General features: G+C 37.2%; 3 protein-coding genes across 10 annotated transcripts in view; 2 read left to right on the top strand and 1 right to left on the bottom strand.

Annotated features, from left to right (window-relative positions):
- Positions 1–6,238, top strand: part of LOC144980285 (uncharacterized) — a 23,195-nt gene extending 16,957 nt beyond the window's left edge. For all 3 annotated transcript variants that reach the window (XM_078927925.1, XM_078927926.1, XM_078927927.1), the window contains 2 exons: positions 1–117; positions 1,831–6,238. The exon at positions 1–117 is cut by the window's left edge and continues 485 nt beyond it. In XM_078927925.1, coding sequence (XP_078784051.1) covers positions 1–117; positions 1,831–1,970 — 257 coding nt within the window. In that variant the 3' untranslated portion in view covers positions 1,971–6,238. The remainder of the gene's footprint in view (positions 118–1,830) is intronic.
- Positions 6,239–12,873: 6,635 nt separating this feature from the next.
- Positions 12,874–20,012, bottom strand: LOC144980282 (uncharacterized). Of its 4 annotated transcripts, none has more exons than XM_078927920.1 (4): positions 19,864–20,012; positions 17,465–17,687; positions 15,202–15,803; positions 12,874–13,402 (listed from the first exon to the last, which is right to left on the bottom strand). In XM_078927920.1, the coding sequence occupies exons 2-4, from the start codon at positions 17,635–17,637 to the stop codon at positions 13,263–13,265; spliced, it is 915 nt and encodes a 304-aa protein (XP_078784046.1). In that variant the 5' UTR covers positions 17,638–17,687; positions 19,864–20,012; the 3' UTR covers positions 12,874–13,262. The 4 variants fall into 4 exon arrangements, with proteins under 4 accessions (XP_078784046.1, XP_078784043.1, XP_078784045.1 ...); XM_078927917.1 differs by lacking the exon at positions 19,864–20,012 and adding an exon at positions 19,002–19,110; XM_078927919.1 differs by lacking the exon at positions 19,864–20,012 and adding an exon at positions 18,499–19,085.
- LOC144980283 (DNA polymerase epsilon subunit 3-like) overlaps positions 19,624–24,697 on the top strand; it is a 23,236-nt gene continuing 18,162 nt past the window's right edge. Inside the window, exon 1 of one of the 3 annotated variants that reach the window (XM_078927924.1) lies at positions 19,624–19,909. The gene's annotated coding sequence lies outside the window, so the exon portion shown is untranslated. Of the gene's footprint in view, positions 19,928–20,091; positions 20,284–24,697 lie in introns of those variants that run through there. The other 2 variants (XM_078927923.1, XM_078927922.1) reach the window with 2 other exon arrangements.

The following is a 24,697-nucleotide window of genomic DNA, read 5'->3' as shown; positions in this document are numbered from 1 at the left end:
AAATAGTCTACACAAATCCCAAAGCATCACCGTTCCACTTGTCACTTAGAGCTGTGATCTTCCCAAATGGGATAGCTGCCATGGTGATTAATGACAAGACATTTATGGATATTGATGGTAAGAGGAAATTCTATTGGGTTTTTTTTTTAGCTTTCATAAGAAGGGGGGGGGGGGGGGGGGGTTAACTCTCTCTTACCAGCCATTTTCCGGATTTTCTCCAAAACTTCACACCCAACTAACACACACAAAAATATTATTTATCACTCAAACACAATAGTAGTATCTTCTTGCGATAAATAATTTCTTTAGCAAACCATGCTCTACAACACACTGTTCATTTTCTTAAAATTTTATGGTGAACAAGAGAAATTTTAATAAGAAGAATGTTGGTTGTATCATAATGAATGAGAATGTGACGATTTTCCTATAGTTGGTATGGAGAGGGTTAAGGGATTGCACTGTGATCTGGAAGGTGTACACATTTGAGGAAATCCTTCATCATGTGGTTCTTTCTTGTGCCTGGATGGGACTTTTGGGTATTGTCAAATAGGCCGTTAATAGATTGCTCGTGGAATCTTCTGTTCCCTTTTTGAACTAGTTAGCCTTTGTCTTGATTTTTTGTGTTTTTAGCTTCAGATCCACAACTTTTCCTCTTTCATTGTCCTTTTTACTGATGCTGAAATGACCCAAATGTGTAACAAGAAATGTAAAACTCCCAAAAAACAAACATCATTCATAATGTCTTTTAATGAATGAGAAGAAAAGGTTAGATAAAATAGATATACATTATTCAGATACAGTTTATACATTGGATGTAATGAAAAGTAAAATTCGGTAATTTTAGTTATATAGGGAAACCTCGCTGTACTGCTCCCCACTACAAGCTTATCACCGACTTAATGATAAATAGGAATTGTACTCAATTAATTATAAATCTAATTGTTCTCCACCAGCATTGATGAGGTCCTAAACATGGTTGTATAATGAGATCCCAAGCCGTTCGGGATTTCAGTTGGGTCTCCCATTCCATCTCATATCAGGGCAGGCCGTGAACAACTTGGGGTGCTAACTAAGGGCTTATGAAGGCTTCTGTCATGGCACTATGCTATTCCACCACAGAGTATTGCACTCCAGTGTTGGGTAGAAGCAAGAGCATTGAGAAGGTAGATGTAAAATTTTGCAAGTCCATGCATATAGTGTCGGGAATGCTGGCAACAACGCCTAGAGAATGGGGCCTGATAATGGCAGCAATCCAGCCCCCCGATGTGTGGTAGCAGACGATTACAAACAGCTGGTTTAATTAGATCAAGCGCATAATGGACTGTGCCCCTGTTTCAAGACGAAATAAGTCCCACGAACCCTTGTAGGTAGCTCCCCTGACTTGAGACAGAGCTGTATATATATACGAGATGGAAGTCAGTTTAGATGGTATTTAAGGAACCCCCCCCCCCCCTCGATATTTCTAGAAAAAACTCCTGCTGACCGCAGAATTGGGTATATTGGAGTAACAAGTGCAAGGAAAAAAATAAAAAGAGTTGAAAATTTCATTTTATCTTAAAATTTGGGCATTTCTGATTGTAAATGGTATGCAACATTGGCATTTCTACATGCAAAATTTGCAAATTTTAATGCTAAATTTCAAGATATCATTTTGCAAAAACTTCATGGAGAGAATTTTTTTGCAAGTGAATGTCATGAATTTATTATAGTTTTCAACACAGCTTGTAGAATAACTTAATTTTGAATGTAAAGTTTTATTCGTTTTTACAAATATTTTAAATACTGCACAATCTCCTTTTCTATTTTTGATGTTTTATTTTAATTTTTCAGGAGAGCTTGTGATCACGCCAATACAGGGAGGAGATGACGCTATCAAGTCAAAAATCAAAGAGATATGTCCTGCTATTCCTGAAGACTTAATCCTTAAGTCTTTAACTCATTGGAGACAGTCTTCAAGCACCAAGAATTAACACTGTTGATGATTTTTTTTATATATTTAGGAGAAACAACATTCGTATCTGCCTTCAAAAGGCCCCAGATCTCCTTCGAATGTCCCAATTTTTTTTTCTGTATTACACTTTGTACACAGTTTCATTGAACTACGTTTTCCTTGAACTGTTTTTCATGTCTTGAGGAGTTTGAAGAAATTTTGCTCAAGTGTATTCGCCTTATTATGAGTACTTTCAAAACTGATTAGATTACTCGTGGGGGGGGGGGGGGGTTGTTGTTGTTTTTTTCTAACATATACACAAATCGGAGCCTTTAGCAGTTCAGTCCCTTGTATTGTAACAAAAGCAAGCCATATTTGATGTGGTCACTGGTGAGATAGATGACAAAACCTCCTGTTCTGTCTTTGAGTAAGGCTTTTTGCACTCATTATCCCACCGACTCAGGTGTAAATGAGTACCTGGCTTTAGGCAGTGGTGGATATTGTAAGAGTGCTGGTAAAGAAAGGATATCTAATAGACGACTTTTTCTGTCTAAAATGGAGATTTGGTTCCATTTGTCCCACTGGGTGAATAAGAAATGCATTATGAAAGAAGCGGTTTGAGAATAATAAGTCCTTGTAGATGCCCTATATCAATGTTCAAATTTATTTATTTTATTCAGGTGTAACGAAATTGAATAAAAGATTGTACTTTGTTCAGAAATAAGCTGAATTCGGAATTGACAAAACTCTCTGTGCACATTTTAATAGATCAGTCTCTTAGAGCATCATTGTTTTTTGCATTATCGCATGGGCAGAAATGCTTGGAAATGTGACTTAGGAAAGGTTGATAAAACTGTGAAAAAGGCAGGTCGATATACAAATACCATTTATAAAGTAATTACATGAGCTGTTCTGTTTCAACAGACGAAATAATATCTTGAAGGCAGAAATCCTTCCCCTTTCAAAGTGTGCGATCAGAAATTCTTATCTAGGAGTAATTTAAGCTATTTTATATTGTATACAATTAGTTTTAATTTTATTAATTTATCTTATTTTAATTTTTCATTGCATGCCACATATTTATTAATTTTTTACATTATTTATTTATTTATTTATTTTTGACGAATTGCCTCACAGGCGTCATGTCTTGTCCTACATGTTAATTATTGCTGTTGGCCAAGGACCCCTTGTAAAGCGCTTTGAGCATGTTTTGTTGATATTGCTCTATATAAAAGCTCAATTTTTTTTATTTATCTTATTTATTTATCCTATTATCCATGTAAGTTTATAGTGTTTTATTTCGCGATTCTAAGGCTTGTTTTTGTACTCAAATGATTTATTTGAGCTATTACCTCTAGTGGGCACATGTAACCATGGCATCCTCTTGATATCCAATGTCTTATATTGTTCTTTTAAGACTTTACTATTGCCGGGTGGATTTTTCAAGAAAAATCGAGGTTTTGTCCGTAAATGTTCCTGAAATTTGAGGTTTTGTCTGTAAAATGTTCCTGAAATTTGAGATTTTGTCTGTAAAATGCTCCTGAAATTTGAGGTTTTGTCCGTAAAATGTTCCTGAAATTTGAGGTTTTGTCCGCAAAATGTTCCTGAAATTTGAGGTTTTGTCTGTAAAATGTTCCGATCCTGAAATTTGAGTTTTGTCCATAAATGCTCCTGAAATTTGAGGTTTTGTCCGTAAATGCTTGAATTTGAGGTTATGGATGTCTGCTACAAATCTTGACGTAAAATGTCACTTCTCAAATGTTTGCTTTGAATGTATGCAGGTATTTATTATCTTTTCCTTTCCAATTTTTGTTGAACACGTAAGCGATTTTATTACGTTTTTTTTTTGCTATGGTTAGTAGGATGAGTAATTTGCATATTTTCCTTTTTTTTATTTAAAAATTTTTATTTTACATGTATATTAACTTAACTCAATCCTAGAGATTTTTGCTACTATTCATGATTAGAAAAAAAGTATTAAAAATGAGCATGTGCATAGATAGTTTTATTCAACTACCATTAACATGTAAAAATTAAGAACATTAGCTTTGATACTACGCCTATAATTTGTCTCAGAAAAATGTAATAATAAATAGACATGGGGTAAAAGTAGCCCCGGCTATACTACGTCGGTGTTAGAGTTGAGTGAGTTAATATAAAAAATCTGAAAAAGTGTGTATGAAACAGTAGCAGACATAAAGCAAGAAAGAAAATACAAGAAAAAGAAAAAGCATCTAAAAAAATCAGCCAGTCTCGACTTCTGATTGCCATTCAGATTTACTACCTTACACTGGGTGGCGTTTCTGACATCCCATAATAGACAGGGAGGTAGTTGCTGTGTATTCTATCCTCCTGTATCTGGGTGGGGTTTCTGACCTCCCATAATAGACAAGGAGGTAGTTGCTGTGTATTCTATCCTCCTGTATCTGGGTGGGGTTTCTGACTTCCCATAATAGACAAGGAGGTACTTGCTGTCTATTCTATCCTCCTGTATCTGGGTGGGGTTTCTGACCTCCCATAATAGACAAGGAGGTACTTGCTGTCTATTCTATCCTCCTGTATCTGGGTGGGGTTTCTGACCTCCCATAATAGACAGGGAGGTACTTGCTGTGAATTCTATCCCCCTGTATCTGGGTGGGGTTTCTGACCTCCCATAATAGACAGGGAGGTACTTGCTGTGTATTCTATCCCCCTGTATCTGGGTGGGGTTTCTGACCTCCCAAAATAGACAGGGAGGTACTTGCTGTGTATTCTATCCCCCTGTTTCTGGGTGGGGTTTTTGACCTCCCATAATAGACAGGGAGGTACTTGCTGTCTATTCTATCCTCCTGTATCTGGGTGGGGTTTCTGACCTCCCATAATAGACAGGGAGGTACTTGCTGTGAATTCTATCCCCCTGTATCTGGGTGGGGTTCCTGGCCTCCCATAGTGGGCATGGAGGTACTTGCTGTGTATTCTATCCCCCTGTATCTGGGTGGGGTTCCTGGCCTCCCATAGTGGGCATGGCGGTACTTGTTGTATCTTCTATCCCCCTGTATCTGGGTGGGGTTCCTGGCCTCCCATAGTGGGCATGGCGGTACTTGTTGTATCTTATATCCCACACGTAATCAGGAGGTCTTTGGTTTGATCCGCATTCGACGTAGGCCCAATTTTGGGATGTTTTCTTTTTTTTTTTTTTTTTACAGAACCAGCTCCCAATTTGTCACTTTGATATATTCACTTAATCTTGACGCATATTTTTCATTTTCCAACACATAAAATCGCGGGGTCAGTTATATTATATGTTGCACTGTTCTGAGGTTTGCAATTGGATTCAATAGTCTGATGTCACGTCGCCCAGTGTGGTTCTAAACAAAGAAAATTGGTACTTTTTATTCTGCATGTTGGCAAGAACTTTTTCACATGTCATGTGATCAGAATGTATAAAATTTAAAACATGATCAGATTTATAATGTTTTTCTTCTCTGGATACACTTTTGTGCTCGTGGAGAAATATTTCATAAGGGCGTCTGCCATTATTCCGATAGTTTAGAACCAGTTACTAAGTTACTATGCGTCATTAGGAGGGAAATGACGTATTGTTTGAAATTGAAAAGTGCCAAGCATCATTATTTACCCAAATTTCAGTCTTTCAAAGATATTTCCATTTAAATAACATTCCAATTCATTGAAAGGGATGAAACAGTTATTGACTGAATGTGTATAATTCATTGCCATTATCATGTTTTCAACAGATTTTTATTTTACATTTTTTCTCTCTATTGTACAATGTTTTTTTCATATATATATATATATATATATATGCTTGTGAGACTTATTGGTGATCTCAAACTAAGTACATTGATGGTATGCTCTTGGAATCTACATCTGATCCCTATTTGTTCTCAGTTCTTTGATGCTTTAATTGTAATTCTAGAACTTTTTACTATCCCATTTTCTTCCTTTTTACTGGCGCTGATATAACCTAAATGTGTTGCAAGCGCCGTAAAACCCTTAAAAACAAAACAAAAACATATCGTCTAACCGTGTCGCAAGCGCTGTAAAACCCCTCCAAACAAACTGATTTTAAATTACACAATACAAAGTGATTTAGACTTTAATTTAGTCTTTATCTTCGTAATAACAACTTTAGTTAAATTTATAATTTACATATTATTCAGTATATTTAAATTCTGCTAAAGCAATTTTACATGCTATAACCACTTTGTTTGTGTTCACTAGCGCAACTAAGATGTTTTTCAATAATCTACAAGAAATATAACCTTGCCTACTTATTTAAATAAATTTATATTTTTTCACGATCTTGAACTTGAATTGTTGTTATTTTTATTTATTTTTGGATATTTTTTTTGTGTGAATGATGTCTATCCACAAAATTGTATACAATCTGACACATGATTTGACCCTGACCTTTCCAGCAGTTGGGTTGTGGCAAGGCCCTCTATATAGAATAGAAGACCTTGGGCCAAGACGAGTACGTAAGGGATACGTAAGGAGGGTCATAATATATATTGCTTTATCATTTGGAATTGAAAGGGGGGGGGGGGGGGGGGGGGGGGAAAGCTTGGTGGGGTTCCTGACCTCCCATAGTGGGCAGGTGGGGGGGGGGGGGGGGGTACATACTGTGTCTTCTATCCCCTTATATCTGTTTTCCAACATGCTCTCTGTCTTGGTCTTGGAATGAGATTACTTGGTTTTGTCCTGGCCCTGGCCGGAGTCCTAGCTGGGAGGGAAACAGTCAAATGCATAGTTATTGTTTTGGGAGATGGTATTTTTTTTCCTTGTAAATCATCTCTCTGTTATGTATTATTATATTTATTTTGAATCTATAATGTAAGCATTTGAGTGTATTCCTCTTTGTTGGATTTTGTGCTTGTGTCCGGATGAGACTTATAGGTGATCTCAAACTAAGTACATTGGTGGTATGCTCTTGGAATCTACATCTGATCCCTATTTGTTCCCAGTTCCCCTTTGTCTTACTTTTTCTTGGATGCTTTAATTGTAATTCTAGAACTCTTTACTATCCCATAATCTTCCTTTTTACTGGCGCTGATATAGCTATAACCTAAATGTGTTGTAAGCGCCGTAAAACCCTTAAAAACAAACAAAAACATAAAGGAGGTGTCATAATATATATTGCTTTATCATTTGGAAGTTAAAAGGGGAGGGAGGGGGCCTTTTCAATGTTGACAAGTGATGACATGGGGGGGGGGGGGGGGGGGGGCGTGTTAAGTCAAATGAAACTGTCATCATTTTATCCCTGGACCGTATTATCCTAGAAATATCATTAAACTCTGGATTATCTTTCATGGCCTAAATAGGATTCAATAGTCTGATGTCACGTCCGCCCAGCAACGAGCAACTTGGTTCTAAACAAAGAAAATCGCTACTTTTTATTCTTCATGCTGGCTAGAATAGAACATTTTCACATGTCATGTGATCGGAATGTATAAAAGTCCAAACATGATCAGATTTATAATGTTTTTCTCCTCTGGATACACTTTTATGCTCGTCGGAGACGTATTTCATTAGGGCGTCTGCTATTGTTCCGATAGTCTACAACCAGTTACTAAGTTACTATGCGTCATTATGAGGGAAATGACGTCACGACTGTTAAAGCCTATTGATAACAATGTTTATATATTATATAAGTTACGGTATAAAAAAGACATGTTTTAATCATACGGGTATAATTTGTGTTTTTTTTTAAGTTGTTACTTTGTGGGGTCATTTGACCCCCCCCCCCCCCATGCTGGGTGAAGTTCCTGACCTCTATATTTGGCAGGGAGGTCACTTACTGTGTCTTCTATCCCCCTATACCTGGGTGGGGTTCCTGACCTCCCATAGTAGGCAGGGAGGTCACTTACTGTGTCTTCTATCCCCCTATACCTGGGTGGGGTTCCTGACCTCCCATATTTGGCAGGGAGGTCACTTACTGTGTCTTCTATCCCCCTATACCTGGGTGGGGTTCCTGACCTCCCATAGTGGGCAGGAGGTACATACTGTGTCTTCTATCCCCCTATACCTGGGTGGGGTTCCTGACCTCCATATTTGGCAGGGAGGTCACTTACTGTGTCTTCTATCCCCCTATACCTGGCTGGGGTTCCTGACCTCCCATAGTGGGCAGGGAGGTCACTTACTGTGTCTTCTTTCCCCCTATACCTGGGTGGGATTCCTAACCTCCCATAGTGGACAGGGAGGTCACTTACTGTGTCTTCTTTCCCCCTATACCTGGGTGGGGTCCTGACCTCCCATAGTGGACAGGGAGGTAGGGACTGTGTCTTCTATCCCCCTATATCTATTTTTCAACTTGCTTTCTGCCTTTGTCTTGGAATGAAAAATACTTGGTTTGCCGTGGTCCAGACCGGCTTGGAGGGAAGTAGTTAAATGTGTAGTTAGATTTGGGATATTATATTTTTGTCCTTGTAAATCATCTGTTTTGTATTATTTTTTCTTTTACTTTTACTTATATTATATGATTTATAAACATTTGAGTGTCTTTCTCTTAGTGGGGACCTGTGCTTGTCTATAGCCCCCCATAGACGCCGACATCCGCTGGTAGCGGGACGGATGACCTATCGCTGTGACCCGATCCCTGCGTTTATCGCAGATGATTTTTGCCCACATACGGGGAGATATTTTTTTTAGGCGATCGGCGATCGGGGGCGTGGCAGTATAAAAAAGTGGACAATTTTTTTCGGATTTTCGCTGTTTTCACGTCGGATTCGTGATCAGCGTCAAATTTACAATAGGTTTGATACTAAGAACTGTGTGTTTACTCCAAAAATTGGTGAAATTAGAAATAAATTTTAATTAATAGTGAGGCTACGATCCCAGTTACTGTCTGTTATTCTATCTTTCGTCTTGCGCACAATAGTGATTACTTCTCACTAAATTATATCAATTAGACTGTTGAAGGAACGAAATTGACATCATTCCACTCTTTGTTATTGTATTAAGGCAGTCATTTTGGTAATTAGTTCTCACTAAATTATATCAATCAGACTTTTAACGTTCAAGGTTACTTGTAGTTTTGTGTGACGGTACGTTATTTCCGACTGGTGGATGTTGTGAGCATTTTACCTAAACTCATAGCATCAATAACCGTCCAAGATATTCCCATCATATGTAGCAATAGCTATAGAGAGAGAGAGAGAGAGAGAGAGAGAGAGAGAAGAGAGAGAGAGAGAGAGAGAGAGAGAGAGAGAGAGAGAGAAAGAGAAAGAGAGAAAAATTTACTTGCGCTATATATACCGCTATATTCAATAAAGGTGCTCAAATCACTTTATAAGGGTCTTTGGCCAACATAAAAACATGTTAGACGAGACATGACTGTTAAGCGATATTGCAATTGTTTCCCGACAGAGACGACGCTGTAAACAGCGAGGTACTCATTTTAACAGTGAACAAGGTGAGAGAATGCGAGTAAAGAGCCTTTTCCAAGGACTCAATTATGCGCCACTCAGAGCGGGACTCGAATCCAGTACCGTCCGATCCAAAGGCGAGTGTCATTTCACAAGATCACATGCATAGCCGCACAAAAAAAGTGATGAGAGAATAGATTCATATGTATTGAAGGAGGAGAGAGCGGATGGAGTGAGTAAAGTTCTTGGATATTTATAGAAGGAACCAAATTGACGTCACTCATCTCATTGTTATTGTTTTTAGACACCCATTTTTATGATTAGTTCTCATTAAAATATATCAGACTATAACGTTCAAGATTCCATGTAGATCTTTGGGCTGGAGTGATATTTCTGGCTGGCGGACTTTGTGAGTATTTTAATTTAACACAGAGCATCAATAGAAGGAATGAATCGGACGTTAGTCAACCCGTTGTTATTGCTTTTAGACAGCATTTTATAATTAACTTATCACTAAGTTATATCAATCAGACAATGAACGTTCGCGTTTGCAGTTTTGTGTGTTAATATGTTATACCCCGATGGAGATGTCGTGAGTATTTTTCCAATACGCATAACATCCATACATTTGCAATCCGATTTAAGTTTAAAAGCAACGTAGACCACGGAAATTTTTCAATTTTGTGGACAATAAAGATTTGTTATTTATCGTCATTATTATTATTATTATTATTTATAAAACAAATCGACAGTGTTCCCGTGGCAGGTGAAACGGGTACTCCTCGGGACTACTCGCATTCGCACCCCCCCCCCCCCCCCCCCCCCAACCACCACCGCCACCACACACACGCACACAGCTCTTTTTTTTTTTTTTTTTTTGGGGGGGGGGGGGGGGGCGTTGTTTGTAGAGTATAATTCAGGGTTACAATGCCCACCCCTGTCATCACGTAGTCAAGGCTTTTTGGCATCTGCCAATCCCAGTGTCAAGGTCGACCGTCATGTCGCGTCAACGGGTGAGGAGGAAAAAAAAAAAAAAAGAACTGGCATATTATTATATCATTACATTGAAAATTATGAAAACTATTTTTTATTTTGTATGAAATCCTTTATAAATTTTACGATGATCAAGAACGAAACTTTTGCCATCTACCTCTTCCTGGCGCAACATTTATAAAAATATTATTTAAAAAAAATAATAACACAGCATTTATTTGGCGCAATATCCACGTGCTCAAAGCGCTTTACAAGGGGTCCCAAGGCAACAGCAATATTAAACTTGAAAGACGAGACATGACGCCTGTCAGGCGATGTGACATTTTTTCCTAACAAATTCAACGAACGGCCATGTACTCATTTTACACCTGAGTACGGTGAGAAAATGTGAGTAAAGAGCATTTTCCAAGGACTCAACTCTGCGCAACGCAGAGCGGGTCTCGAAACCTGAACCTTCCGATCTGGAAGCGAGAGTCATACCACAAAACAGGGAGGAGCACTGTTCTGTCGGCCACATAACCTCAATATTAATTAAATTTTATTTCTAATTTCATCAATTTTTGGAGTAAAAACATAGTTCTTGGTATCAAACCTATTGTAAATTCGACGCTGATCACGAATCTGACGTCAAAACAACGAAAATCCGAAAAAAATTGTCCAATTTTTTATACTGCCACGCCCCCCCGATCGCCGAGAAAAATATTAAGCAAAGCGGGCTTTGCGAGCGATGGACCGTACCTTGGTTTATCGGCCAGGTATTTGGCCACACACATTGCGTTTTCACCCCGGTTTGCCTGATCGGGGTCTGGACCAGGATCATATCCGGGCGTGTATGGAGCCTTTATGGATGAGACTTTTAGCTGATCTCAAACTAAGTAAACCGATAGTGTGCTCTTGGAATCTACACCTGTTTCCTATTTAAACTAATTCCGAATAATAGGATTCAATAGTCTGATGTCACGTCCGCCCAGCAATGAGCAACTTGGTTCTACTAAACAAAGAAAATCGGTACTTTTGTTCTTCATGCTGGTGAGAACTTTTTGACATGTCATGTGATCAGAATGTATAAAAGTCAAATCATGATCAGATTTATAATGTTTTCCTCCTCTGGATACTAACACTAACGAAAGAGTGAAAATGGAGAGACTTCGTATGGGAACAATACAATGGATGATCACAGGCTTCAGGTAGCCCCAACCGTTTTCTATTCCTCCTCTGGTTACACTGTTATGCCATTGTTCCGATAGTTTAGAACCAGTTACTATGTGTCATTACGAGGGAAGTGACCTCACGACTGTTGAAGCCTATTATGGAGGTGAGAGCGTGGGAAAAGTGGGGGTAAAATTAGCAGGAGCGTATCCTGTTTTGTGGATTGTGGAGTGCGTGATGATTCACGATATATCTGATACACACCTAAATTAATCAAAGCTTGAAGAATCCGAAGAAACAGATCGAAGTTTTATCAGCTTATTTTGACGTGAGGAAATTAAGAGCTTTCCAGATGTGGTAAATCAGCTTGAAACTTTAAAAAATACAAACAGACTGAGCTTTGCCCACCCTGCCCACTATTACTAGTACCAGCCGCCACTGATCATTAATGCTAATAATAATAATTGTTGTCTTCATATATGCAGACTTCGATGACGTCAGTTTTTAGTGGCTTTCGATGTTTTGATTTGAGATCTCTGTTGTAGTCTTTTTTTTTTTCCTTCTAGTTATTAAAGGTGTATATTGTTTGCTTTTCCTGTAGGGACAGCTTATATTAACATGGTTATCAATTATTTGAGTCCAGGGGTTAGTGTAATTTCTAGGATAATTCTGTTCAGGGATAAATTCACATTATCATTTGGCTTCGCACACTTTGAGAGGGGAAGGATTTATACCCTGATGATACTATTATTTCGTCTGTTGAAACAGAACCCGTCATGTAATTACTTTATAAATGGCATCTGTGTATCGACCTGCCTTTTTCACAGTTTTATCAATCTTTCCTAAGTCACATTTCCAAGCATTTCTGCCCATGCGATAATGCAAAAAACAATGACGCTCTACAAGACTGATCTATTAAAATGTGCACAGAGAGTTTTGTCAATTCCGAATTCAGCTTATTTCTGAACAAAGTACATTCTTTTATTCAATTTCGTTACACCTGAATAAAATAAATAAATTTGAACATTGATATAGGGCATCTACAAGGACTTATTATTCTCAAACCGCTTCTTTCATAATGCATTTCTTATTCACCCAGTGGGACAAATGGAACCAAATCTCCATTTTAGACAGAAAAAGTCATCTATTAGATATCCTTTCTTTACCAACACATTTACAATATCCGCCACCGCCTAAAGCCAGGTACCCATTCACACCTGAGTCAGTGAGATAGCGAGTGCAAAAAGCCAGAACAGGAGTTCCAGAGTTTTGTAATCTATCTCAACAGTGACCACATCAAATATGGATTGCTTTTGTTACAATACAAGGGACTGAACTGCTAAAGGCTCCGATTTGTGTATATGTTAGAAAAAAACAACAAAAAAAACCCCCAGAGTATTCTAAACAGTTTTGAAAGTACTCATAATAAGGCGAATACACTTGAGCAAAATTTATTCAAACTCCTCGACATGAAAAACAGTTCAAGGAAAACGTAGTTCAATGCATGAAACAGTGTACAAAGTGTAATACAGAAAAAAAATTGGGACATTCGAAGGAGATTTGGGGCCTTTTGAAGGCAGATACGAATGTTGATTCTCCACTTGCTTGAATGTTAACCTCTTGAAGACCTGAGATGCACATTCCTCCCACCAAATCCAAGCATCAGTAACACACTTTATAGTCACCTGGAACAACTATAAAAGACGTCTAACTTCTACGTCATGGCACAAGACCGAAGGGCTAGAGCTCAGGTGGTCGCTGGTTCGGATAAGTAAGTAAGTAAGTAAGATTCTCCTAAATATATATAAAAAAATTCATCAACAGTGTTAATTCTTGGTGCTTGAAGACTGTCTCCAATGAGTTAAAGACTTAAGGATTAAGTCTTCAGGAATCGCAGGACATATCTCTTTGATTTTTGACTTGATAGCGTCATCTCCTCCCTGTATTGGCGTGATCACAAGCTCTCCTGAAAAATTAAAATAAAACATCAAAAATAGAAAAGGAAATTGCATGGTATTTAAAGTATTTGTAAAAACGAATAAAACTTTACATTCAAAATTACGCTATTCTACAAGCTGTGTTGAAAACTTTTATAATTCATTTCATTCACTTGCAAAAAAATTCTCTCCATGAAGCTTTTTGAAAAATAATATCTTGAAATTTAGCATTAAAATTTGTAAATTTTGCATGTAGAAATGCCAATTTTGCATACCATTTACAATCAGAAATGCCCAAATTTTAAGATAAAATGGAATTTTCAACTCTTTTTATTTGCTACTCCAATCTACCCAATTCTGTGATCAGCAGGAGTTTTTTCTAGAAATACCGGGAGGGAGGGGGGTTCTTAAATTCTGTCATTTGCGCCATAATTGAGCCAGGAACATATTTTTAGCATAGGATAAAAGTGATACTCTTTCTAAAAATGTTCAATTTGTTTGGATAGGGTATTTGGATATATGAATTATACACCATAAGATAATAACGGCAATTCATTTGTATATAATATTGTGCTGAAAAAAGAGATAGTGGTGCAAAAACCCACAGGACTGAGACAATATGGAGAGCATCAAAAAGATTTGGGAAAAGTGCTACAAAAAAAAAAGTAAACAGTCCCCAAAATTCACAGAAATTTAAATTGCAATACACTCCCTAAACAATGAGAAAGCTGGAGAAGAAGATCAAATTACATCAGAACTGTTCATAGCCCATGACAAATTCACCCTGGAATTGCTTAGAAGAATGTTTGAAGATATATCTGGAATGCTGAGACAATGCCAACTGAATGGTGCACAGGTCTTATAGTAAAACTTCCCAAAAAGGGCAACCTTTCTGAATGCGGAAATTGGAGGGGAATAATGCTCCTCTCAATCACGTGCAAAGTCTTCACCAGGATACCCCTATAACGCATGTATAAAGTATAGAATCACAATTAAGAAAACGACAGGCTTTTGAAAAGGACAGTCTGGCTCCGACCATATTTTCTCATCAAGGCAAATCATTGAACAGAGCAATGAATGCAACGCAACTCTATATGCAAATTTCTTAAGACTTTGAAAAAGCATTTGACAGCATTCATCACCAGGCATTACATCATGAGACACTATGGCCTGCCCCAAAAGATAGAAAACATTGTAAAAATGCAATGTACTGAAATCAAGGCAAAAGTAATTTGCAAACAAGGACTCTCAGAAAACTTTCATATAGAGACTGGTGTAAAACAGGGCTGTGTGTTATCACCATTTCTCTTCCTATTGGCACTCAATTGGGTACCGTAATTAAAAGGATCGATTAATGGAACCAAAACAGGAATCAGATGGACTTTTTCAGAGATGTTGGAAGATCTGGATTTTGCAGATGACATTGTTCTCCTGTCACAAAAATTTCAGGACATGGAAACATTAACACAGATCACCAACAATCCCTGAAGATGGGCTTAAAGATAAACTTAGTCAAAACAAAAACAATGAGAACAATTGTAAAACAAAAAGAACTCATCAAACGGAAGATGAGATAGAAAACGTGGATGAATTTTACTATCTTGGAGCTAAAATGTCTGAAGATGGGAAAAAGAAATAAAGTGAAAAAAATAAATGAATGGTTAAAAAGAGCCGCCCCAAAAAACGAAAGTGCCTGAAGAGGGGTTCAAACCTGGGACATTCCAGATCACAGTGCAATCCCTTAACTACTTCCTCCCCCCCCCCCCCCCCCACCTCCCCCCTTGCTCTTGAAAGCTTAAAAAAACAACAACTTAGAATTGCCTCTTACCATCAACATCCATAAATGTCTTGTCATTAATCACCATGGTGGCTATCCCATCTGGGAATATGATGACTTTATGTGACAAGTGAAATGATGACGCTGTGTGGTTTGTGTAGACTATTTTGTGATCTTCGTCAAACTGTTTTGGATCTTTGGTCTCCACATCCAAATCAACAGAATAAAACCTTCTCCATCCATCAATCCAAAACTCAATTTCTGAATTTTCCTGCACCCCCCTGGCTACCAACGGATCACCTTTCCGATGCATTCTCAACAGCTTTCCTTCGTATTTGATATATTTATATTCTAAATAAGAACTAACGTAAACAGGTGATTCTTTCTCAAAGTCAAGATTCAGTAATTTGAAAGTTGGATGACCACAGCCAATATCAACAAGATACCTATCTCCTTCCTGTACGAGATTTTTGGCAATCAGCACTATATGGTTGTTTCGAGACTGAAAGGTGGTGGTGACAGTGGAATGCATCATGGTCATTTCAAATCCGAGAGCAGACAGAAGATGGAATGTAGGTATATTTAAGTCAAAGCATAACCCTCCAATTCCAGAAGTGTAGTTTTCTGTCATTTCATTTTGGGTTGGTTTCCTCCTGAAGAAATGTATAATAAAGCATGTCAAAGGGAAGTGAGCTAGAAAAAGTAATAAACAAAAATGAATATAACGGTTTCAAGAAGGAACAAAATATGAAACACGGAACGTTTCGGGCTCAAACCCTACTTCAGTCAACAATAAAAAAAAAAAATGAAGAAATAAATGTATTACTAAAAAAACAGATTGATGACAGGAGTACGAACCTGGGACCTTCCAAATCACAGGCAAGTCCTCTCTGTAGAAGCACGTTCCATGTTTGGTATTTTGTTCTTTTTTGAAGCTGTTAAATTCATTTTAGTTTATACAATTAAATATACTGAGAAGAAAGCAAGAAGAAGAAAATGATGATCTGGACCCCCGGAAATATGCAAAAAAATATCCCAAATTATGCAGGGGGGGGGGAAAAAGGCAAATTATGCAAGGGAAATTACAAATTATGCAAAACAAGAAAAAAGTAATACATCGCTGTCTAAGTTTTCCATTGCTTTATTTACATTTAACCAATTCAAAATTAAAGAACTACAACGCAAATTCAAAACTTAATTTTTTGTTGTAGCACAGAAAAGCTAGATGTCGCAGAGACGTTGTGCTAAGACTCCTGCGCCTGTCTGACAATATCAGATTGTAAACAGAAAAGCTGCGCTCAGCATCAGCGCTGTTGATCGTGGTGTATATGTACCACTTGGCACAAGCAGCCAAAGCGGGCACTTCATCAGAAATGGATTGCCAAAAATGTGGCACGTCAACAGAAGAGGTGATGGAGTTCTTCACCGTGAGGGGCCCAAGCTGCCAGGTGTACCTCTTGATCTCCTCCTCGGGTACAGTTTTCAGCTTTGTGAGGCTCTCAAGTTGATCCCAATGTGGAGACAGGAGCAGCTTAGCGGGGTTGAAAAATGGGACCTCTCTTAAAAAGTCAATCCCTGGCTGTCAAAGTTAAAGTTAAAGGGAAGTCACTGTCACGTATTTGGGAACGTCATCAGACTTTTTCGGTTTCATTATTCTTCATACAATGAATGGTCATAAATTCACGATAAAAACCATATTTTGCATAATTATCCGGTAAAAGGTGAATTATGCGGCCGCATTGCGGTACGTGGCAAATTATGAGAGACAGAGATCGGTGTAAGGGGCTTTAATCTAAATGACATAGATATACATGGCTTACTCTACTCGAGTAGAGTAAGCCATGTAGATATAGCAATGTGGATGTGAAGTGAAGATAAAATTGTAAAGCATCATGTTAACTTTGGATAAGCGCTATAGAAATTAAATCTTTTGTGTGTTGTCACCTTTGTAAAAACGAAAATTCCATTAAACCTCAACACATTTGACTGTTGTGCGGCAATGCGGTCTAATAAATCGAAAGGTCCAGGGTTCGAGTCTCGAGTGGCACATAATTTAGTCCTTGGAAAAGGCTCTTTACTCACATTTTCTCACCATACTCGGATGTCAAATGAGTATCTGGCCATTAACAGTGTCGTCTCTGTCTGGAGCAAATTGTAATATCGCCTAACAGGCATCATGTCTCATCCTATATGTTAATGTTTAATGGTGCTGTCAGCTAGGGACCTCTTGTAAAGTGCTTAAGGCATGTTTAATAGATTTTTTGCTGTATAAAAGCTTTTGTAATTTTTTGTTTAAAAATAGAACCCAACAAACCTTTCATTCGGGGGCACACTCAATAAATTAATGTTCTGGAATGGTAGCCTTTGATGAATCTTGAGGACAATTCCTTCCAAAAGTTCTTTCCTATTGTTCTCCAATAATGACTCTGCATTTTCCACGTGGAGAAAGTTTATGATGAAATCTAATGCTTCTTGCTTATCGAACATTGTCGACTCCTAGTGGCAATGACACCGGTTAGATTTCACAATGATGGAATCTGAAAATAAAATAAGATAATTGAGCAAAGTCTAGCAAGTCCTGAATAGAGTGTCATAAATAAGGAAGAAAAGATAAAATAAATAAATTTGAAGCTAATATTCCAAATCATTTGATAAAATGAGGATCAAAGACTAAAACAAATGATTAGAGTGCCCTGATAGCTCAGTCGGTAAACCACTCGCTTCATATCCAAAGGACCAAGATTGATCCCCAGTGAAGTCAAGATTTTTTTCTGACCACCTCCCCCACCACTCCTGCCCACCGTACTCAGGTTTACAATGAGTACCTGGTTGTTAACAACGTTGTCTCAGTCGGAAAAAAAATGTAATATCACCTAACAGGCATCATGTCTCGTCCTACAGTTTTTTTTTTGTTTTGTTTATCAGCTATCCAGGTCATTGATGCACGCAAGCACTCCATCTACATGAAGGCGTTCATCATTTATCATTATTGATATTATTTTTATTTCAATGGACTGTTTTTATGCCCTTTTCTAATGACAACAAATTGAATATTTGTTTTTAAAATTTGTTTTTTGGCAATATGCATGTGTTGGCATTTGTCAGTCATGAAGAAAACACTTAATCCAATTATAATTAACTGAGTGAATACTTGCAATAATCGGTATATGACCATGACAAGTTTAACAAGACCTTTGTTATCTGTGCTGATGTGTTTGTGTTACTATCTCCTCTTGTAACTCTATCTATATTATCTACATTCCTACTTATCTATCTTTCTATCAATGCACCTACCTACCTATATATCTACCAATCCATTTACCTAAGATTAAGATGAAAAGTGATTACCTATCTATCTTCCCATCAATCCCCGAGGACTCGACACCAGATTGGAATATCACTAAACTATCGTTTCTGGCTTCTATATTTCTCAGATTTGTGTTATTTCATTCATCGTTGGAGTTGGAGTAGAGATTGTCAAGATTAGATAAATGATAGTTGACATTCATGATCACTCCATTTCTTACGTCGTACTTTTGGATTATTTTCACCGCTATTTGGATTTATTGCACGGATACATTTTTCCAACTATTTCTATTCTACCCGCGATTTCACCTTTTTATGCGCACCATAATTTTATGCGTTGTTTTAATTCCGCTCAAGTTGGAACTCCTCTTAGTTACATATCGTACACTTTTTTTTTTTTTGTTTGTTATTGTTTACTTTCCAATATTTTTCTAACAGAGAAGACCTACAAATTATCTGTCGTCTATCTGGAATTTAGTAATGTATTTATTGTTTCTTGTTGGCTGAAGAAGGGGTTTGAGCTCGAAACGTTCCGTGTTTGGTACCTTGTTCCTTTTCGAAGCCGTTACATTTTTAACAGTCCACTCCACTGTTTCTCGCAGCTCAGCCTCGTCCCTCGGCCCTCGTCTTACTCAGGATTGCCAGGTTGCCAAATAAAAAGCCAAATTTTTAGTATACTATATTATTATAATGGTGTTTTTGACAAAATCCAGCGAGAGAGAGAGAGAGAGAGAGAGAGAGAGAGAGAGAGAGAGAGAGAGAGGGGGGGGGAGAGAGAGAGAGAGAGAGAGAGAGAGAGAGAGAGAGAGAGAGAGAGAGAGAGAGAGAGAGTTCAGTTTCAAAACAAGTCTGTGTGCTTGGAGGGTTTTCATTTTCTCTCCTTTTACATTATTATTACTTTTGTTGTTGCTGTTGTATATATACGAATGCCTAAAACGTGTATAAAAAGACTAAATTATGAATTAAACGGCCAAAAATGCACTAAAAGTCCAAAAGGCCAAACGTTCTTAGAAAAGCCCAGGACATTTCTAAAAAGCCAAAATTATGGAATCTGGCTTTCTTTGAAAATTCCAACCTGACAACCCTGGTCTCACTTTGGTTTTTGTTTCATGACTTTTTGGTTCGATGATCTCTCTTTTTAACTCACTTCCCGCCACTTGTGATCAAGATTGGTTTGCCGCTTTGACAAAAAAAAAGTGACCAGATTAGGCTGAATAATCCGAATCTAACAATGAAAACTGATTAATTTATTACTCGAGTCTTTTTAACCCCAAAATCTTGACTAAAAGTAAAAGACTATGAGAAAGCGGAAGCTAACATTGACTTAAAGCAAGCTTTAGTTTGGTCTAAATTGTAAAGTCCTCAAAAGCTGCGAAGAGCCAATAGTATAGAGACAAACAAAATTACCTTCGACCATTAGTTCGAACACCTTGTATCAACGTGTACATACAGTGTACGTAGACATAGCTATGTATGTATCGACTCCTTCAAACCAGTTTTTGTAGGAATTCTTTTTTTTACCACCACATTATTCTTTTCAGATTATAAAATCCAACAACAAAAACAAGTTGGTCTATATTTTGGAGCTTTTTTGAAAAATTGAATACTTCCTGGTACTATAAGCACACATGACTGTTTTTGGTTTTCATCGAAATGAGAAGTGAAAAAGTGATCCAAAGTGAAAATAAAGAACATTGAAATTAAGTTGAGCAGCTTTTTTAGACATATCTAATACATGCATATATGGATACGAATACACGATTGACAAATATTGAACATAGAACTTCCCTTCACAGAGAAATAACAGTTAGGGAGATTAATTAACAAGTAAATATATGGACAATTGCTATGGACTAGAATTGAAATTGTGATGTAGAAATTTTAAAGTATTTTTTTTATTGAGTGAGTGACAGTGAATATGAACACTGGAGGCACTGAAAATAAAAATTCAGTTTTCAAATGACAGTATAAAATCAGGTTTACTATGATGCAGTATACCATTCCAATGATAAAACCGTTTGAATTTTGTCTCTAGGTTATATGGACGAGTTATTCAATATTTTATACCTTACTACTTAATTAAATGCCTTATTAATATTAAATTAAAAACACCCCAAAAATTATACTACAATCAGCCAGAAACTGGGCACCAGCTGACTGAAAAAAAGGAATGGAGTGTCTATGTACACGGTAATTTAGGCAGTTTAGTTAGGCACTTTGATAACTCCAGTCCAGTGGCCGCCGATAGGCTCACTGTAAGGTGAAACTCGTTTTTTAGAACTTTATTTTTGACCCTTTACTGTTTTGGTCACCATGGCGTTATTTGTGAACCTATGTGACTAATTTTGATATCATTATAAAGGGCACAAAACAAGCTTTCTAACGGTGTATTTCATTCTTAATTCCTGATTGTATTTCTCAGAAAGCTTATGTAATAAAAATTTATAAATTTTCGAATTATAAGAACTTTTTAAATTATGGATACATTTTAATTATACTTCATACATCGATAGACAATTAATTGAAGAATATCTCTGCCAAATTTCATCAAAATTGATACACTCGCTCATTATTTTATTTTTTCCGCCATCAACCCCACTTTTTAGGACAAAAACCTCATATTTTTCCCCCTTTTCATTTATCCTTAATTTTTTCCATACTTTCCATCCATAAAAATGATTTATATGAAAATAAAGCTTATTTTCTGACCATTAAAATGATACCTAACACTTGCCAATTATTTTTTAATTGAAACAAAATTACTGAAAACAATAAGTGGGCCATGTTGACTGTAAAACTCAAAATTTCCCAATCGCCGCGAGATGCTGGTTTTGAGGTAGCAGTGAGATCACAGATTCTCTCTGTAAAATTGACAAAAAATTTCAATAGAAAAATATAAATAACTCTGGAACCGTAGGTCTTAGAGAAACAAATAAGGTATCAAATTTTATGATTTTTCAAGTCCCATCCCCCTGACTGAGTCAAATCAAGATATTTTGAGTTTGAAAATTTTATCAAAGTGCCTAGTTTAGTGATCAGCAGCAGTGGGAGTCAAATTCTGACCTAACTCACTCATAAGAAAGTTATGACTGGGAATTGCCGTTCGCTTTTTTACTAAGTTTTATGGGGGTTCAATTATAGATGCATAACTTTGTTATAAGGAGGAATATCGCAGATATCTTGGTATCATTATTTTCGTTACCAACCAGGCACCTAGCCTCAGGATCTACGTACACGGTAACAGTAACATACATGGTAACCTTGAATCTTGCCTTTAATGGGTTATATTGTACTGTTTGATTTTTTTTTAATAACGCACACACACACACACATACAGAGCGAGGTCCACCCATTGCTTGTATTGTAGCGGCAAACCAGTTACCGGAGTTACCGTGTACGTAGATCCTGAGGCTAGGTGCCCGGTTGGTAACGAAAATAATGATACCAAGATGTCTGCGATATTCCTCTTTATAACGAAGTTATGCATCTTTACTGTGTACGTAGACACTGCCAAAAAGGAAAGGGGATTCCCCTGAGCCACTGTGACATCACGAGGCTAGGAGCCAATGAGCGACGCTGACCATGGCAGTCCAAGCTGAAATGGCGTTACTTTGCCTAGATTTTGAAATGAGTGTGATTTTATGGAACGCTCAAATGGTATCAGGGAAGCAGTTTTGATAGTTGAAAATGGTATCATTGGAAAGGAAAATGGTTGAATTTTATGATTATTTATGTTTCTCAAGGGAATTTTTTCATGAATGATGATACACGGCTTGATTTTCTTGGCCACTAAAATTAAGCTATCTTTCCATTACAATATCTTCTAAATGAATTTAAGGAGGGAAACGGTAATTGTACCAAACGGTAGAGCGTTCAATGCCCTTTATTTTGGTATTTAATTTATCTAATTCTGTAAATAAACACCAGATATCTCAATTTAACCAAGTCATGGTTTTAGCCTGCAGCTCACAAACGATAACTAGCGGTCACATAGGAGAATGGGAGAACTGTGACACGGATTTAGTCCATCGTTTAAGTGCCTTTAGACAGAAGAACTGTGTCATTTTTCATGTGTGAAAACTGCAAAGTCAAAGTCAAAATACATATACAAATACATACAAAAATAATGAGTTACTGAACTGAACTGTGTGAACTACACTCTACAGACTAGAGACAACTAAAATTTTGAAATCGAACAATAAATCAAAAGAAAAATGAAATGTCATTATCTTATCTCGGTTTCTGGGCGCAAGTTTATAGACTTATGAAGCTAGATCTAGTCTAGCGTTGTATATATAATTGTATTAGTATTATTATTGTTTTTATCCGTACTCTGCTAACTCTACAGAATAATATCCTTCAGTACTTTAGTAAAAATAGTGGTCCTTGTAGAGCGGAGTAATTTTACAGCTTTTTTGTTGGCCAGCTGGGGTGGCCTTCCGAAAGCTCCTCGGTCTAGCACACACTGTTGTTTACACGCACACTTACAATTCCCCGTTACCGCAAAGTTGAAAATATGGGTCATGGCGAAACCACATCTACCATTTTATTATGCTGGTCGCTGCATAGAGTAACTACGACGCCAACACTCTTTAACTTCAGTTGATCACCGCTGCACACATAAATTGAAAACGAAAAAGTCCATTTTACTGACAGAGCTAGAAATCTGGGTGTTTACTTTGACTCGACCCTTTCCATGCATTGCCATATCGATAATTTATGTAAGAGTTTATATGTCGAGCTCAGAAGAATTTCACAATTGGCTAATTTTTTAGATCAAAAATCTATTCAAACCCTCATTTCTTCCTTGATGTTTTCTAGACTTGATTACTGTAATATGCTCATGTATTCTATTCCAAATAATCTCCTAGGCAAACTGCAGCACATTCAAAATCAAGCGGCAAAATTAGTTTTGAAAAGGAAAAAAAGTGATCATGTCACACCTTTGTTTTGGACTTTACATTGGCTCCCTGTTAGATTTAGAATTACATATAAAATTGCTGTAATGTGCTATAATCTTATAAATGAAACTTCTCCTGCCTATATATCAGATTTGATTAATGTTTACACTCCCTCACGCTCTTTAAGATCCAACTCTCAATCATGATTATGCGTTCCTAAAAAAGGATCTAAGACCTATGCTGATCGTGCATTTATTCATGCTGCTCCCACTGTCTGGAATTTTTTACCATTCAGTGTTAGGAGCGGGTTGTGGATTCCCAGTCATCTTTTTAAAAGAAATTAAAAGTCCATCTTATGAGAAGCTCTTTAGATTAAATAAAACATCCTTTTAATAAGATATACCTTTGTTACATCAAAATTAACATGACATAATATTATGATCTCCCTTCTTCCGCCATTATTGTTAAATGTGATATGATTTTATTCAATAATTCATGTTAACATATATTTTTGGTCTCTGTATGCATATGCACGTTCTGGTGAATGTGCGTGTCTTTGTGAGGTTGTGTGTGCGCGCGTGCACTTGTATAAATGGGTGTGTGTACAAAAATGTTTTTAATGATGTTTTACAATTTTGTGCGCCTAGAACTGTTTTATCAACGGGATTGGGCGCTGTACAAACTTTATTATTATTATTATAAACAGGCCTGTAAATCATCTGCCAATTGTCAGAATTCTGACTGTACGATTTTGCTCTATAAATTCTGACAGATAAAAAAAAAAAAGATTATATATATATAAAAAATATATATATATTCGTAACTTCAAAAGACAGAACCAACTAAAAAGAAAATAAAAGTGTTTTATTTTCTGTCTCGACGAGAGTCTATTTTAAAAAAACAAAAAACATTGTACTTATCTTGTCAAAGACAAAACAAACCAGACAGCATTCCATCTTGTCAGTGATTATCACCACCTCCACACTCCCCGGACGTGTACATATTAACTGCCTACTGTCTGCCCGCAGGTAGCTAGATAGTGTCGGTCGCTCGCGTTTGCGAGTCATCGGTCACACACAACGTAGTCAGTAATCAACTAACACACATATCGTCTTGGGGACCGGGCCTTTTCTTTCTATTTTGCTACTGACACACACACCTCGTTCCATTCTTTTTTCAGTTCAGTTCATTATCTCTATCCGGTTGAAAGTGAACCGGAATAATATGAATGCGAAATAAATATTTTTCTTCGAATGAAAAGGTGAATGAATACTTATATCAGAAGTTTTCGCTCCTTTGGCCTACGACTGATTCTCTTTTCCTCTATTCTCTCACGACCG

The sequence above is a fragment of the Berghia stephanieae genome, chromosome 9 (genome assembly GCF_034508935.2).
Source record: "Berghia stephanieae isolate SIO BIC M18660-M18661 chromosome 9, UCSD_Bste_1.3, whole genome shotgun sequence".
In the NCBI taxonomy this organism is placed as follows: domain Eukaryota; kingdom Metazoa; phylum Mollusca; class Gastropoda; order Nudibranchia; family Aeolidiidae; genus Berghia; species Berghia stephanieae.
Note: the sequence above shows the minus strand (reverse complement) of the source record. Positions and strands in the feature narration are given on the sequence as shown.